The sequence below is a fragment of the Aquarana catesbeiana genome, linkage group LG01 (assembly GCF_042186555.1).
Source record: "Aquarana catesbeiana isolate 2022-GZ linkage group LG01, ASM4218655v1, whole genome shotgun sequence".
In the NCBI taxonomy this organism is placed as follows: domain Eukaryota; kingdom Metazoa; phylum Chordata; class Amphibia; order Anura; family Ranidae; genus Aquarana; species Aquarana catesbeiana.
The window spans coordinates 810,434,218-810,449,489 of NC_133324.1; the positions used below are offsets into that span (position 1 = coordinate 810,434,218).

General features: G+C 44.3%; 1 protein-coding gene across 3 annotated transcripts in view; it reads left to right on the plus strand.

Annotated features, from left to right (window-relative positions):
• Positions 1-15,272, plus strand: part of CNOT7 (CCR4-NOT transcription complex subunit 7) — a 62,543-nt gene that overhangs the window by 6,903 nt on the left and 40,368 nt on the right. The window contains exon 2 of one of the 3 annotated variants that reach the window (XM_073608114.1): positions 11,249-11,458. In XM_073608114.1, the coding sequence (XP_073464215.1) occupies positions 11,342-11,458 (117 nt within the window). In that variant the 5' untranslated portion in view covers positions 11,249-11,341. Of the gene's footprint in view, positions 1-11,248; positions 11,459-15,272 lie in introns of those variants that run through there. The other 2 variants (XM_073608121.1, XM_073608130.1) reach the window with 2 other exon arrangements.

Below are 15,272 nucleotides of genomic sequence, written 5' to 3' on the forward strand. Positions count from 1 at the left end.
TGAATATCTGGGGCAGTTGCATTCTTCCATTGCATCAAAATTAATTTTCTGGCATAAAACAGTATTATACGGACAAGAGTTCGAGTATGAGTCCTGTGTATGAAATCATTCAGCACACCCAATAGTCCAACCTCCGGGGTGCAGGGCACCTTTATTTGTAGTGTGTTTTCAAAAAAGGAAAATAAGTCCCTCCAAAAGGTGGACATAACAGGGCAGGACCAAAACATATGCATTTATCCAGCTTCTGAGAAGCCACACCTAACACAGGAGGCTGCAGAGTCATATCCCATACGGGCCAGCCTAGCAGGAGTGTAATGCATCTGATGTATAAATTTATATTGTACATATTGGTCATTTGATCCAATAAGGTCCAGAAAACACACCTCTGAGGCCTCCTCCCACCCCTCCTCTGACAACCTGGGAATTTCCTTTTCCCATTTCCGCTGAGCAATCTGAAAGGGTTTAATGCCCGCCACCTGAAGGCGAGAATATATAGTAGTAACAATTTTCCCAATATCGAGATATGACAATAGCACCTCTAGAGGTGATTCAGTGAGCTCCAGGGACAAACCAGAAAATTGTGCCCTGATGGCATGGCGCAGTGAAAGATACCTAAAATAAAACCTGTTTGTTACACCACACTTAGCCCTCAGATCCGCAAATGAGAAAAAAGAGTCGTTTGAGTAGATCTGAGAGACATGGGTAATACCAAGTCTTATCCACCACTCAGAATCTGGATGGTCCAGGAGCTCTGGAAAGTTAGGATTATGCCATAGAGGAGCATTGGGGGACACCCCTATCTGGTTAATGATTACTTTATTACCCTCATGCCAGGCCAGCCAGCCCACCTCAATCGGCGAGCCCCTAGAACAATGTCGAGGCATGGACCTGTGTAATGTGTCCACTAGTGAGGCCCTGGGGCCGTTAAGAGTGTTCAATAGAGCGGTGGAGCAGGAAGAGGAGGCCTCCAGAAACCAGTCATAGACATAAGCCAGCTGTGATGCTATAAAATAGTGCCTTAAATTAGGGCAGGCCAAACCTCCATCCAGTTTAGTGGCCTCGAGTGAGGCCCTAGCGATTCTCGGGTTCAAGCCCTGCCAAAGGAAGGAGGATACGAGTGAGTTAATTTTGATAAAAAGTTTCTTAAATAAAAATATTGGGGAAGCCCGAAAAACATAGAAAAATTTAGGTAAAAATATCATTTTGAAAATATTCACGCGTCCAATCAAATTTAGTGGCAATGAGGCCCAGGAGCGTAACCTGGTCTCCATTTGAGTTATGATCGGGGTGATATTAAGGGTCTGGAAACTAGATAGATTATTATGAATATGTATTCCTAGATATTTAAATGTATGATGTATAGTCAGCTTGGACTGGGCTAGGTAAGCATAATCCCTTTCAGGGCCTATGGGGAATGCCACAGACTTTTCCCAGCCAACTCTCAGTCCGGAAGCCCTCCCAAACTCGTCCACAACCTCCATCAAAGAGACAAAGGCCTGTTCTGAGCCGTCTAAGTAAATCAAGGCGTCATCCGCATATAGAGAGATCCTCTCAGACAGTTCGCCATAGCAGATGCCCCCCACTGTCTCCGTTTGACGCACTGCTAGAGCAAGTGGCTCAATGGCTAGTGCGAACAAAAGTGGAGAAAGCGGACAGCCCTGCCTGGTTCCCCTCTGCAAACTAAACATATCCGATATATCTTTGTTGGTACATATTCTTGCCCTGGGGTTAGTATAAAGCAACCTGACCCATTTAATAAATTGGACGCTGAAACCCATACGATGCATAGTTTTCCAAAGGAAGGGCCAGCTAACCGTATCAAATGCTTTCATCACGTCAAGTGATAGTACCAGTCCGCTTCTTCTGTCCGTGGCAGCCCTGTGAATATGTATATAAAGGCGACGAATGTTGTCATATGTACTCTTACCAGGCATGAACCCTGTCTGATCCCTGTGAATAAGGTGAAGAATGACCTTTTGTAATCTCAAGGCTAGGACCTTCGCTAGTACTTTAACATCGCTGTTTAGTAGCGAGATTGGACGGTATGACCCACACAGCAGTTTGTTTTTGTCAGGCTTGGGTAGCACAACAATGAGGGCTTCATTCATGGAGGGGGGAAGTTCTCCCTCCTCCATTGCCCGATTAAAGAGAGATAAAATTTTCTGTGCCAATTCCACAGCATAGGTTTTGTACCATTCTGCAGGCAAACCGTCCAACCCTGGGGTTTTATTGGGGGGTAAAGAGCAAATAGCCTCAGTGATCTCTTCGATTGTCAAGGGAGTGTCTAAGATGGAGCTGTGGGAGTCGTCCAATACAGGAAATTGAAGGGAGTCAAAAAACCCCAATGTCTCCAATTCATCTGGGGGGTGGGGTGCTTCATATAGGGTCTCATAGAAGGACTTGAACGTCCGATTTATGGTCAATGGGTCTGAGGTGATTGAGCCGTCAGGCAATTGAATCTGTGATATGGACCTGTCAATGTATTCTGTGCGAGAAAGAAAGGCTAACATTTTACTATTCTTCGCACTATATTCATGTAGTCTGGCAGCCAGATATAACTGCTGAGTTCGCGTTGTGTCCACCCTATGGAGATCCAGGGCCCTGTGCGCCCCCACCAAGACTCCATGAGAATCTGGGGTGGAGATGGCAGAGTACTGGGCCCTAGCAGCCTCCAGAGAGGACTCCAAGGCCAGAAGAGCAGCACGGGAGGACCTCCTATGTTTAGCAATGTTTGAGATATATGAGCCCCGTACAGACGTCTTAAAGGCGTCCCATGTGGGGCCAAAAGAAGCCGATCCAGCGTTGTCCCCCCAATATAGGGACATGTCCTGCCGGACCGGCTCTTCAAATTCAGGGATGGAGACCCAGAGGGGACTGAGCCTCCACAACCGAAAAGAGGGTCTGTGACCGAGTATTAATTCAACACACAGGGCGGAGTGGTCAGAAATTGTCTGAGATATATAGTATATTGTCCGGGTACATGAGGTCAGGTCAGAAGTCCCAAGGGCGTAGTCCAGCCTGGAAAGAGTACGATAAGACCGGGACTGACAAGAGTATTCCCTAGCCAATGGGTTTTGTTGTCGCCATAGGTCAATGTATCCAAAGGAAGCACACCACTGACAAAACAGCTTAGATTCATACTGAATGGGTTTCAGTCTATCCAAATTAGGGTCCATAACAGAGTTAAAATCCCCCACAATAAGGGTGGCTAATGTAGGCAGATCCGAGAGCCTTGTGCACAGATCTGTAAAGAGTGCAGCCGTGACAGGAGGGGGAGCATACACAACCACCAGAAGTAATGGGGTGGCATGTATCTTACATTGGAGGAAAATATACCACCCATTAGGGTCTAAAATCACATGAAAAGGGGAGGCCCTTCCTTATGAGGACGGACACACCCCTGGCGTAATTAGAAAATGTGGAATGATATCCATGCATGACCCAGTGTTTTTTTAAAGCAAGCACCTTAGACCCCATAAGGTGTGTCTCCTGCAGGCACAGTATATGAGGCTTATGAGCCTTGAGAAATTCAAACAGGGAAGCCCTTTTAAATTTGGAATTTAAACCCCGGACATTCCAGGAGATACATTTGACTAAAGACATATGAAGTTAGTGAAAATCAGCAGATCAAGGTTATCGTCACGGCTGCAATCCCAGAGGGAGAACAAGGCAGGACAAAAATCACACACACACTTACACACCACAATCATCCATTCACACAACATTCATGTGATCAGTAACAACACAGTGAAAACTGGCAGTAGCACATAGTTAACCCCTGCCTTACCCCAAAAAGAAAAAACAGGAGCAGGCTTAGATCCCAAACTGCTAGTACATACTAGAAACATGGCCAATACAGGCACATCAGCAAACAAAACTTAAAGAAAATCAGATGTCAACCAAATATGCATACAATTAGCAGCATAGATCCCAGATTGAGATCTTGTCCTCATGTGAAAACAGGTATCTTGAATCACCTGCCACAGATAAAGGCACACAGGCTGGGGAAAAAGAAAAGGGAAGGAGAAATTTAACAAATTTCCAGGAGAGTAACCAGTTCAGGTGTCCAGGGCTCGGCCAGACATTCGACCCTGTTGATGCAAGGACTCAAACCAGGAAAGAGCATTTGCAGGGGTTTGAAAAAAATGCACCTGGCCCTGGTGCACGACTCGCAGCGTGGCAGGAAACAGCATAGAATATTGGATGGTCTTCTCCCTCAATTTCAGCTTAAAGTGGTTGTAAAGTTATTATTTTTTTTTTTTTTTAAATAACAAACATGTTATACTTACCTTCACTGTGCAGCTCGTTCTGCACAGAGTGGCCCCGAACCTGGTCTTCTGGGGTCCCTCGGCGGCTGTTTCAGCTCCTCCTCGCAAGCATTTACCACCTTCATGCGAGCTCCCTCGCACGGTGGTGAGTGCTTGCGGGCGCGCTCCCGTGATACAGCCGGCGGCTATAGCCGCTCGCTGTATCACTCGGCCCCGCCCCCCGGCGCGCCGCGTCATCGGATGTGATTGACAGCAGCGCGAGCCAATGGCTGCGCTGCTTTCAATCCATCCACTGCAGCCAATCAGCGACCAGGCTGAGCTGCAATGAAGCTGACGAAGACGAGGAGCGAAGATTCGAGGCGTCAGGTAAGTAAAACGGGGGGCCTGGGGGCGGCGGTACTGTCAAAAGTTTTTTCACCTTAATGCATAGAATGCATTAAGGTGAAAAAATTTTTACCTTTACAACCCCTTTAATGTTTTGGTACTTGGCTCTTGAGGCACGGACCGCTGGGGAATAATCAGGAAACAATGACACAGATGCGTTGTTGATCTTTAGGCTCCCTTTTATGCGGGCAGCTTGCAGGATAGCGTCCCTATCACGATAATTGAGGAGACGGATTACCATAGTGCGTGGAGGGTTGCCTGCAGGAAGCGGCCTGCCAGGCACTCTATGTGCACGCTCCAGGACAAAACATGGGGAAAGGCAGTCTTTACCAAATTCTTGGGTAAACCAACTTTCCAGGAAGGAGACCGGGTCAGCGCCCTCAACCCGCTCGGGGAGGCCTACTAGACGCAGGTTGTTTCTGCGCAGACGGTTCTCCAAATCGTCGACCTTGTCCTCCAGAGAGAGGATTTTAGTGCCATGCGTTTTTTGAGTAGCTTGGACCGGGCCGACAGCATCCTCCAAATCGCTAATACGGCGTTCAGTCTCAGAAACCCGGTCCCTCATTTATGCATGTCCTGGCGCATAATTGTTATGTCCAGTTTAAGTTCCTCCACTTTCCCCATGATATCAGAGTGATTTACCTTAATCAGTTTTAGGACATCCTGCAGGGTGGGTTCCGGTTCTGGACCATCCTCAAGGCCATCATCACTGTGGGGAGGGATGACCGATAGCGCGGGGAGCTGAGGTCCCTGGAGAAGGTGGTAGCAAAGGATCTGGCTCCTCATCATAAAGATCCGGCGTGGATGCCAGGGACGAGTGTGGGATGGTGGAGCGGCGGCCATCTTGGCCAGAACGTGTGGTAATACTCATATTTGCCGGGGGCTGTTTCCTTCGTTTTCCCATCCACCAGAATCCCCCACGAATGTTACAAAGTCTTCCCCAAGCTTACAGGAGAAATTTCAGCCGAGTTTGTGTGGCAGGTGAGCAGGATTACACAGGATTGTGCAGAGGGATCAGAGAGCTGCTGAGAAAGTTGTCTGCTCACATGCTGCGTCAGGCCACATGTTGACCACTTTTACTAGGGGGTCACATTGTATCTGGTAAGCAGAGCATGAGAGTGTGAGGCTTCACCAAGTTTACCTAAAGACTCTAATGCCCTGTACACACGGTCGGACATTCCGACAACAAAATCCATCATTTTTTTCCGACGGATGTTGGCTCAAACTTGTCTTGCATACACACGGTCGCACAAAGTTGTCGGAAAATCCGATCGTTCTGAACGTGGCAGTGATGGGAGTAAGTCACACATGTGCAAGTTAGGGTTGTCCCGATACCACTTTTTTAGGACCGAGTACAAGTACCGATACTTTCTTCAAGTACTTGCCGATACCGATACTTTTTTTTTTTAATGTCACGTGACAGTGTTTTTTTTTTTTTTTGTTTTTTGTTTTTGTTTTTTTTTTAACAGTGTTTTCTTTTTTTTGGGGGGGGGGAGGGGGTGAACGGTGTATGTGTGTGTGTGTTTTTTTTTTTTTTTTTTTTTTTTTTTCCTTTTTTACAATTTTTATTTTTTACAATGATATTTTTTTTATTCTTTAAAAAAAAAAAAAAAAAAAATTGTAAAAAAGAAAAATTGTAAAAAAGAAAAAAAAACATATAATCAGCCCTGTTGGGGGGCTTTGGTGAGATATCAGGGGTCTTAACAGACCTCTGATATCTCCCCCTTGAGACAGAGAAAGAGACAGAGGATAGAGATTCCCCAGTCCCTTTCTCTGCAGCCTCAGCTGCACTGAGAATGAATGGAGATAAGACAGCGGCTCCTCTCCATTCATAAACTGACACATCGTAATCACAGGAGATTACAATGTATCAGTTATGTGAATGGACAGAGTCAGCTGACTCTATCCATACACACAGCGGAGAGAGACAGCAGAACGGAGGGGACAGAGAAGGAGAGAGGAAGGGAGGGGGACAGCGGAGAGACACAGGGAAGGAGAGAGGAATGGAGGGGACAGCGGAGAGACCCAGCAGAACGGAGGGGACAGCGGAGGGGGACAGAAAAGGAGAGAGGAACGGAGGGGGACAGCGGAGAGACACAGGGAAGGAGAGAGGAACGGAGGGGGACAGCGGAGAGACACAGGGAAGGAGAGAGGAACAGAGGGGGACAGCGGAGGGGGACAGAGGAACGGAGGGGGCATGGGGGAGGATGCAGTGACAGTCAGCGGTGACCGATCACTGCTGTATGTCACTAAAGCTGCTGAAAGCCGCTGGGGGAGAATCTTGTAACTCCCCCATGCGCCGATCACAGCTGTCTTCCAGGTATCGGGGGAAGCATCGGGAGCATTTGCCCGAGTACAAGTACTCAGGCAAATGCTCGGTATCGGTACCGATACTAGTATCGGTATCGGGACAACCCTAGTGCAAGTCACAAGCAAGTCTCAAGTCTTAACCTTCAAGTCACAAGCAAGTCCCAAGTTACTGTGGTAAAAAGCAAGCAAGTCAAGTCGAGTCCCTGCTAGAAGTCAGTCAAGTCAAGTAATTTATTTTGGTCAAGTCACAAATTAAGTCAAAATACTGATCTACCCCGAAGCGGGGACTCGGGGGGAGCTTTCTTTTGTGGGGGGGGGGGGTTTGCCTAGGCCAAGACACAGCACTGGTGGTGCCAAGTCATTGCAAGTCAAATAGCCCAAGTCAAAGTCAAGTTGCAAGTCAAAGTCAAGTCGAGTCATTTGTTTAATTTTGTCAAGCAAGTCGCAAGTCCTCAAACAGATGACTCGAGTGTGACTGGAGTCAAGTCATGTGACTCGAGTCCCCCACCTCTGGAACGTGGTGACGTAAAACACGTACATCGAGACTATAAACGGGGCAGTAGCCAATAGCTTTCATCTCTTCATTTATTCTGAGCATGCGTGGCACTTTGTCCGTCGGATTTGTCTACACACGATCGGAATTTAAATGATCGCATTTTGTTGTCGGAAAATTTTATAGCATGCTCTCAAACTTTGTGTGCCGGAAATTCCGATGGAAAAGTCCGATGGAGCCCACACACGGTCCGACAACAAGCTCCGATCGCACATATTCCGTCGGAAAGTCTGATCGTGTGTACAGGGCATTACTTCCATCACGGCTATGGGACTATCAAAACTGCTATTTTCTTCTTTGGACTTCGTTTGAATCACATATGTCTAATATTTGTATTCACCATTTGGAGTATTGTGGTATAATTATATGCACTATACAGTAGTACCTTGGATTACGAGCATAATCTGTTCCAGAAGAATGCTTGTAATCCAAAGCACTTGTATATCAAAGCGAGTTTCCCCATAGGAATCAATAGAAACTCTGATAATTCGTTCCAGTGTCACTGCTAATGTATGCAGTACCGCATGTGGCCAGAGGTGGGGGGGGGGGGTGCCGGAGACGCTCGGAGACACTCAGGAAGCGTTTCTGAGTGTCTGAGTGTCTCCGGTGCCCCTGCACCTCTGGCCACATGCGGTACTGCATACCCCAGTGGCTTGAATCCTGCTTGTCTTGCGAGGCAACGCTCACAAATTGCAAAAAAAAAAAAAAAAAAAAAAGAAAACAACTCGTATTGCGAAACGCTCGTAAACCACGTTACTCGCAATCCGAGGTTTTACTGTAATAAAAAGAAAGTGCTGCACTATTTGTATATTATAGTGTTTTGTACACAATGCACAGCAATATATATATATATATATATATATATATATATATATATATATATATATATATATATATATATATATATATATATATATATATATATATATATATATATACATATATATATACACTGAATTTTGTCTCTTGGGCCCTTTTCACACGGGCTTTCCGATTGGAAGCTCCATTCAGCCCTATGGAGTGGCGGTTGTCAGCGGTGACATGTCCACTGATATCCGATTCGATCCTGTCTGTGGAATCCAGACGGATGGAAACCCTATTTTCCATCCGTCTGGAGAATTGGATCAGATAAAAACGGATAGGCGGTCCATTTTCATCTTATCTCCATAGAGGAGAGCGAGGCTTTGACAGGTCCATCTCTGCAGAACGATCCCTGCTGAGCAAAGCAGAGTCCGTACACGGACAATCCCGTGTGGAAGAACCCTAAGGGCTTGTTCACACTTGACTAAATTTCTAATGCTTAACAAACACTTCTATAGCATTAGTATGGTGTTAGACTCATGTTAAAGTGGAGTTCCACCCAAAAATGGAACTTCCACCTTTTGGATTCCTCCCCCCCTCCGGTGTAACATTTGGCACCTTTCAGGGGGGAGGAGGGAGCAGATACCTGTCTAATACAGGTATTTGCTCCCACTTCCTGGCATAGATCACCGCAGTGGTTGCGGTGATCTATGCCACTTCCGGCGCCTACCCCGTCCTCCCTCGCTGTATTCTGGGAGACACACAGGTCCCAGAACACAGCAGGGACCTGAGAGGATGCGCAGCGCGACTCGCGCATGCGCAGTAGAGAACCAGGAAGTAAAGCCGAAGGGCTTTACTTCCTTATTCCCTTACCGAGGATGGCGGCGGCACCAGCCGAGAGCTGAAGGACGGATGGGCTTCGGCTGCCGACATCGCGGGCTCCCTGGACAGGTAAGTGTTCATATATTAAAAGTCAGCAGCTGCAGTATTTGTAGCTGCTGGCTTTTAACATTTTTTTTTCAGCGGACCTCCGCTTAAATGATTTTTATTATGGGCATTAGACTGGCGTTGTACAAGCATTAATGACAAGTTAAAAATGCTCCCAAAAAAAACACCCTATGGGCAGTTTTGTAGCTGTGATGAGCATTAAGGCGCGTTAAAACTGCTCTACAAATGCCTATTCCATTACAGGAAATAAACTAAATGCCCCGCAACAGCACTGCAACTGCCTGCCAGAACGTTTGCGTAGCATTACCATAGACTTGAATGGCAGGCGTTGAAAGGCTTCAAACGTCTCCTGACTCAACGCGAGGCTTCCATTTTGAAGTGATTTTTGAAGTGCTGTCCATTGTATCATTTGCATAGGTGTTTAAGGAGCGTTTTTAACACCTCTCAAACGCCTGCTTTTAATGCCAGTGTGAACTTAGCCTGTTCCTACTAAGTAGAAACAACAATCTGGCTCCTCCTCTAGTCAGTCACATCCCCTCAGTTAGAAACACACCTAGGGAACACATTTTACCCCTTGATCGCCCCCTAGTGTTAAAGTGGTAGTAAATCCTCCTAAAGAAAAACAATTTTTAATAATATAAAATAGCTATTAATTTCAATTTAAATAATCGTGAGGAAGCATCGCAGGATGTCAGGGCTGACGTCGACAACAGGAAATGACGCAGCCCCGACATAGACACAGCATTTTTCCGGCAGGGTCTCGGTTTGCCTTAAAGATAGATACGGCACATGCTCTGGGGCGACGTCGTCACAAACTAATATAGCGAAAACTCGCAAGGCAAGCAGGAAAAGCCAAAATTAGTTATGGCAAATTATTTTAAACACTGCAATTGATAATTCAATAGAAAGTCATAAGAATGGATATACAACCGCTTTAACCCTTCCCTGCCAGTGACATTTAGGCTGGGTTCACACTTGTGCGGTGCGAATTGAAGCTCTGTTTTCACAGCTAATTGACAAAGTAGTTCAGCGGTTCACGTCAGTTTTTTTATCAGGATCAGGTCAGGATTGCATAAGTATCAGGTCAGGTTTACATCAGGATCAGGTCAGGATTTTATCCTGTTCACAACGGAATGCATCTGCAAATCATATGTGTTCCCATAGAAGATAATGTGCTTGCAATTCACACCGCAATGCCCAGAAAACGCACATGTTTTTTGAGCAATATGGAATGTGAATGCAACGCACAAATGTGAACCAGCCTCATTCAAATGAACGTATTTTTAAATGTATGAATGTAAATGAATTGGATGCAGCCTTAGGCCCGGTTCACACCTATGCGAATTGGATGCGACTTACACCATCGAATTTGCATGACATTTTAAAATACATTCAAAATTCATTTCAGTGTGTGTGTGTGTGTGTGTGTGTGTGTGTGTGTGTGTGTGTGGTGCCTTTCCACCAATCAGCTGTCACACAGTGTATGTCAAGAATCCACTCCTACTGCTAAAGAGGAAGTAGTAATTCTGACTTGATGTTAGAATTCTAAAGAATATAGCAAGCTGAAGAGAGCAGATATACAAGTAAAACTTATGTAGGGAGATTTGTTTCATCTCTGTGTATCATCTGAGGCTATTCACTTCACTGGGTATATGTGAGGGTTTACATCATCTTTAATTTACAGCATTTTTTTCACACCTGCATAAACCTTTTTCACAGTACTGTACATTGCAAAAATTTTAACAAACTTTGTTGTAGGTTCCTACCTGCAACTAATTCATTTTATTCAGTGTCTGTATCCCTGTAGAAGTGATGAACCCTTAGGGAATATCTCACCAAAATGACATTTCTATGAAAGCGGAGGCAAGCTTGCTGAACTTGTTACCATGGTTACCCTCGCTACAATAGATGTAATGAAAATGTTGATGATAATAATTTGATTTTTTTTGTTCTGATTTAAAAAAAAAAAAAAAATTTGTTTCAGCTTTCCAGAGTGCAGTTTTCCACCTATGAAACCTCCCAGTAGACACGCGCAACATTTTGATGCCTGCCTCTGAGCCCCTCCCCCTATACCACTATGCCTGCCGCAACAGTGGACCACAGCCAGCGGATCTGCGAAGTCTGGGCTTGCAACCTGGATGAACAGATGAAGAGAATCCGTCAAGTTATACGCAAGTATAATTATGTTGCAATGGTATGTTTAGGGGTTGTGTCAGTTTGGATAACTTGAAATATTTCATGCTATTCACATAGCCATGGATTACCTATCTTACAGTATAAGTAATATGCAATACAATTTATTTGATATTATAGTCATTATTTTTTACCCGCTAATCCTGGGAATAACACACTTCTTGTCCCAGGGTGGCTACACTCCTTCACTCCACTGTATCTATGTTGGGAGACATGGTAGTCATTCAGACTGGCATTAAAACACGTCTTCTGTCTTCATATCTGTTACATCGGGGGTTGAGGGATTAGTAGCTTATAGAAAGAAGATAATATTATTTGTACTTTCAATCTAGCTCCCAGGAAGTGACACGGATACTGCATGTATGGCAAGATCAACAGGTTTTTTCTGTACTTGCTGCAAATGTTCTTAGCTTGAAAAAAAAAAAAAATAATGAAGTCACCACATCGAAGGACTGGTATGCTGCAGTACGCTAAACTTTTGTTCTTGGGTTTAGATCTTCTCTAAAAATGTTTAAATCTATAAAATTCTTCTGGGTGATGTTTTTCCATATTTAACTGGTAATTTATACAAAAATGCTAGTGTTCATTTGAGTGAATGTTACAGCCATGTGTTCTAATAAATCCACCTTTTATCTGATTAAAGCCAAAGTTCACTAATATAAATAAAAATCCACCCTCTATGGCTAGTTTACACCACAGAACTGCAGCCTGGATGCGTATTCCCGATGCATTTTGGCATGGACGTTTTTTATGAGATCTGGTGTGCTTTTGATGCATTTTCAATGCGTTCCAGTGCATTTTTCCCCTCGTTTTATTTTTTCTTTCTGTAATATGTTCTGTTACATTTTTTGATATGTTTTATATGTGTTCTGTTGCATTTTTGATGCTTTTTTTTTTTTTTTTGCCACATTCCAGTTCCGTCCCTTGCAGAAAAAATGGAGCATGTTTTACTTTTGTTGACTGTATTGAAAGACACTGCACGGTGTGAACTTTGCCAATGAAATCCATGTAACTTACTTTGCATTCATTTTTGATGCAGAAAATGATGCATATACCTCCAGCGCTGTAACCGGTCATCTGCAACTGTCTCTGTAAGATGAGACTGGCAACGATTACACTCTAGTCTCCTCAGCATACAGTACATGGCTAATATTCCTGTATTGTATGTGATGATGCCAAGATGCCAGGCAGAGGAGGAGAGTGGGAAGATGGGGAGGTAATCCAGCCAGTGCAGTTCCCCCTAGACATAAAGAACAATGGAAGTGCCCACTACAAGGGTATTTCTGAAGGTTGGCCTGTAGTGCCGGTTCACATCTACTCGACTTCGACAGCCAACATCCTGCGCGACTTCATTGGGGCTTGCTTGTGATGTCGTCCCGAAGTAGTGTAGGAACCCTTTTCTAATTTGCTGTGACTTGAGTCGCACCGATTAGAACAGTTCCACTGCAATTAATGGGGTGCGACTTGTCATGCGACTTTGAACTCTCAAGTCGCGTGACAAGTCGCGGCAGTGTGAACCGAGCCTTAAAGTTAGCCTATTCTAGATAGAGATACAATGTACACATTATATTTTTTACAGTTGACTAGTGCCCCTGGATTTATTAGAAGTTCTAAAGTGTTTTCAAAGTACAGCTCTCCTTTTAAGACATGCATGGCACAGAGAAGAAGACACACCATTTTTATAAATAATAATTGTAATCGTTTTTTTCATAAGGCATTTTTTTTATTAAGTTTTATATTTCCATTCCATCATCTTTGAAACCAGCAAAAAATAATACACAAGGTGATTTTGGTTTAGTTTTTTTCTATTCTTTGTGCAGTGAACCCTCATTGTGAGAGACTTCTGCCAAACTACTGTTGGTGGAAAGTCAGTCAGCTATTATGTGCTTTGATGTGGAATGCTATTTAATCCTCATGTTTCAGGCCTTGTTAATTCTGTCACCAGTTTCCTGATCCAGTCAGGATAACCCCCTTGTGCATGTACCAATCCATATCACTAGGAACTATTGTATTAGGAGTGGGCTGTGGGAAGGGTTACTTGTTGCTCATAGTGAGCCAATTGTCTTCTGATATTTTCTGCAACCAGATGTATTGACTTACACTGGGTTAAGTCCAGAGAGATATATGCCACCTCATGGACTAGTTTTTTTATTTACAGTTTATGCTGAGCACCAAGAGTTTAGTTATTGCTATACTCCCGACACTCTGACAGAAGAGATTTAGCTGCTGTATGACGGCCCACCCCTTCTCTCCTCTGTCCATTCAAAAAAGGCTTTGTATTTTGTGAGTGCGTTCACATGATACAAAACGTTTTGTGATTGGGTAAGAGAAGATGAGGGGCAGGCATTTGACTCTACGACTGCAGTTTAGGAGACCAGAAGGGACAGTGTGAGAGCACCAGAAGTACAGCGATAGCTATACTGTCAGTAAAACTGTAAATTTGAAATAAAAGAGAATCCATGAGATGCCATACACCTCGTTGGACTTGACCCAGTGTAAGCCAGCCATTTTTAAATGGTTAGCTAATTCCTCAAGTTCTTCTTTAAATATTTACCAAACCATTAGCAGCACATCAGGGATGACTCCTTGTCAGGGCTAACCTACATTAATCTAATTCCTGCTTAAACTTCTTGCTGGCTATGACCCTGTGTGCAGAAAACTGATTAATGAGGTAATTACCAACATGACCTGGAACAAGCTTGAGGCCAATGAAGTGTCAAGACATTTGCTTGTAGAAGTGTCAGGAAATCTTCTTGTATGGAACTGTTGTGTTTTTTTTTTTTTTTTAAGTAATCTTTTTTGCAGTTCATGGAAACAAAGAACAACAGTAGTCCATAACTGTAGATGTGCTGAACATATTGACATTGAGGGCACCATCTGAAAGTGCTTTGTTATGATATAATGTGTTATTCAGTGCATCCGGAAAGTATTCACAGCGCTCCACTTTATACACATTTTGTTTTGTTACAGCCTTATTGAAAAATGGATTAAATTCATTATTTTCCTCAAAATTCTACAAGCAATACCCCATAATGACAATGTGAAAGAAGTTTGTTTGAAATCTTTGCAAATTTATTAAAAAAAAAAAAAAATACATGTACATAAGTATTCAAAACTTTTGCCATGACACTCAAAATTGAGCTCAGGTGCATCTTGTTTCCACCGATCATCCTTAAGAAGTTTCTACAACTTGATTGGAGTCCACCTGTGGTAAACACACCTGTCTATGTAAGGTCCCACAGTTAACAGTGCATGTCAGAGCACAAACCAAGCCATGAAGTCCAAGGAATTGTCTGTGGACCTCCGAGACAGGATTGTATCGAGGCACGAATCTGGGGAAGGGTACAGGAAGATTTCTGCAGCATTGAAGGTCCCAATGAGCACAGTGGCCTCCATCTTCTGTAAATGGAAGAAGTTTGGAACCACCAGGACTCTTCCTAGAGCGGGCTGCCCGGCCAAACTGAGTGGTCGGGGGAAAAGGGCCTTAGTCAGGGAGGTGACCATATGGTCACCCTCGCAGAGCTCTAGCGTTTCTCTTTGGAGAGAGAAGAACCTTCCAGAAGAACAACCATCTCTGCAGCATTCCACCAATCAGGCCTGTATGGAAGAGTGGCCAGACGGAAGCCACACTCCTCAGTAAAAGGCACATGATAGCCTGCCTGGAGGTCCTGCAAAGAAGGATGGGAGAGACTGCCCCAAAATAGGGGTGCCAAGCTTGTAGCTTCATACTTAAAAAGACTTGAGGCTGTAATTGGTGCCAAAGGTGCTTCAACAAAGCATTGAAGAAAGGCTGTGAATAATTATGTACATGGGAT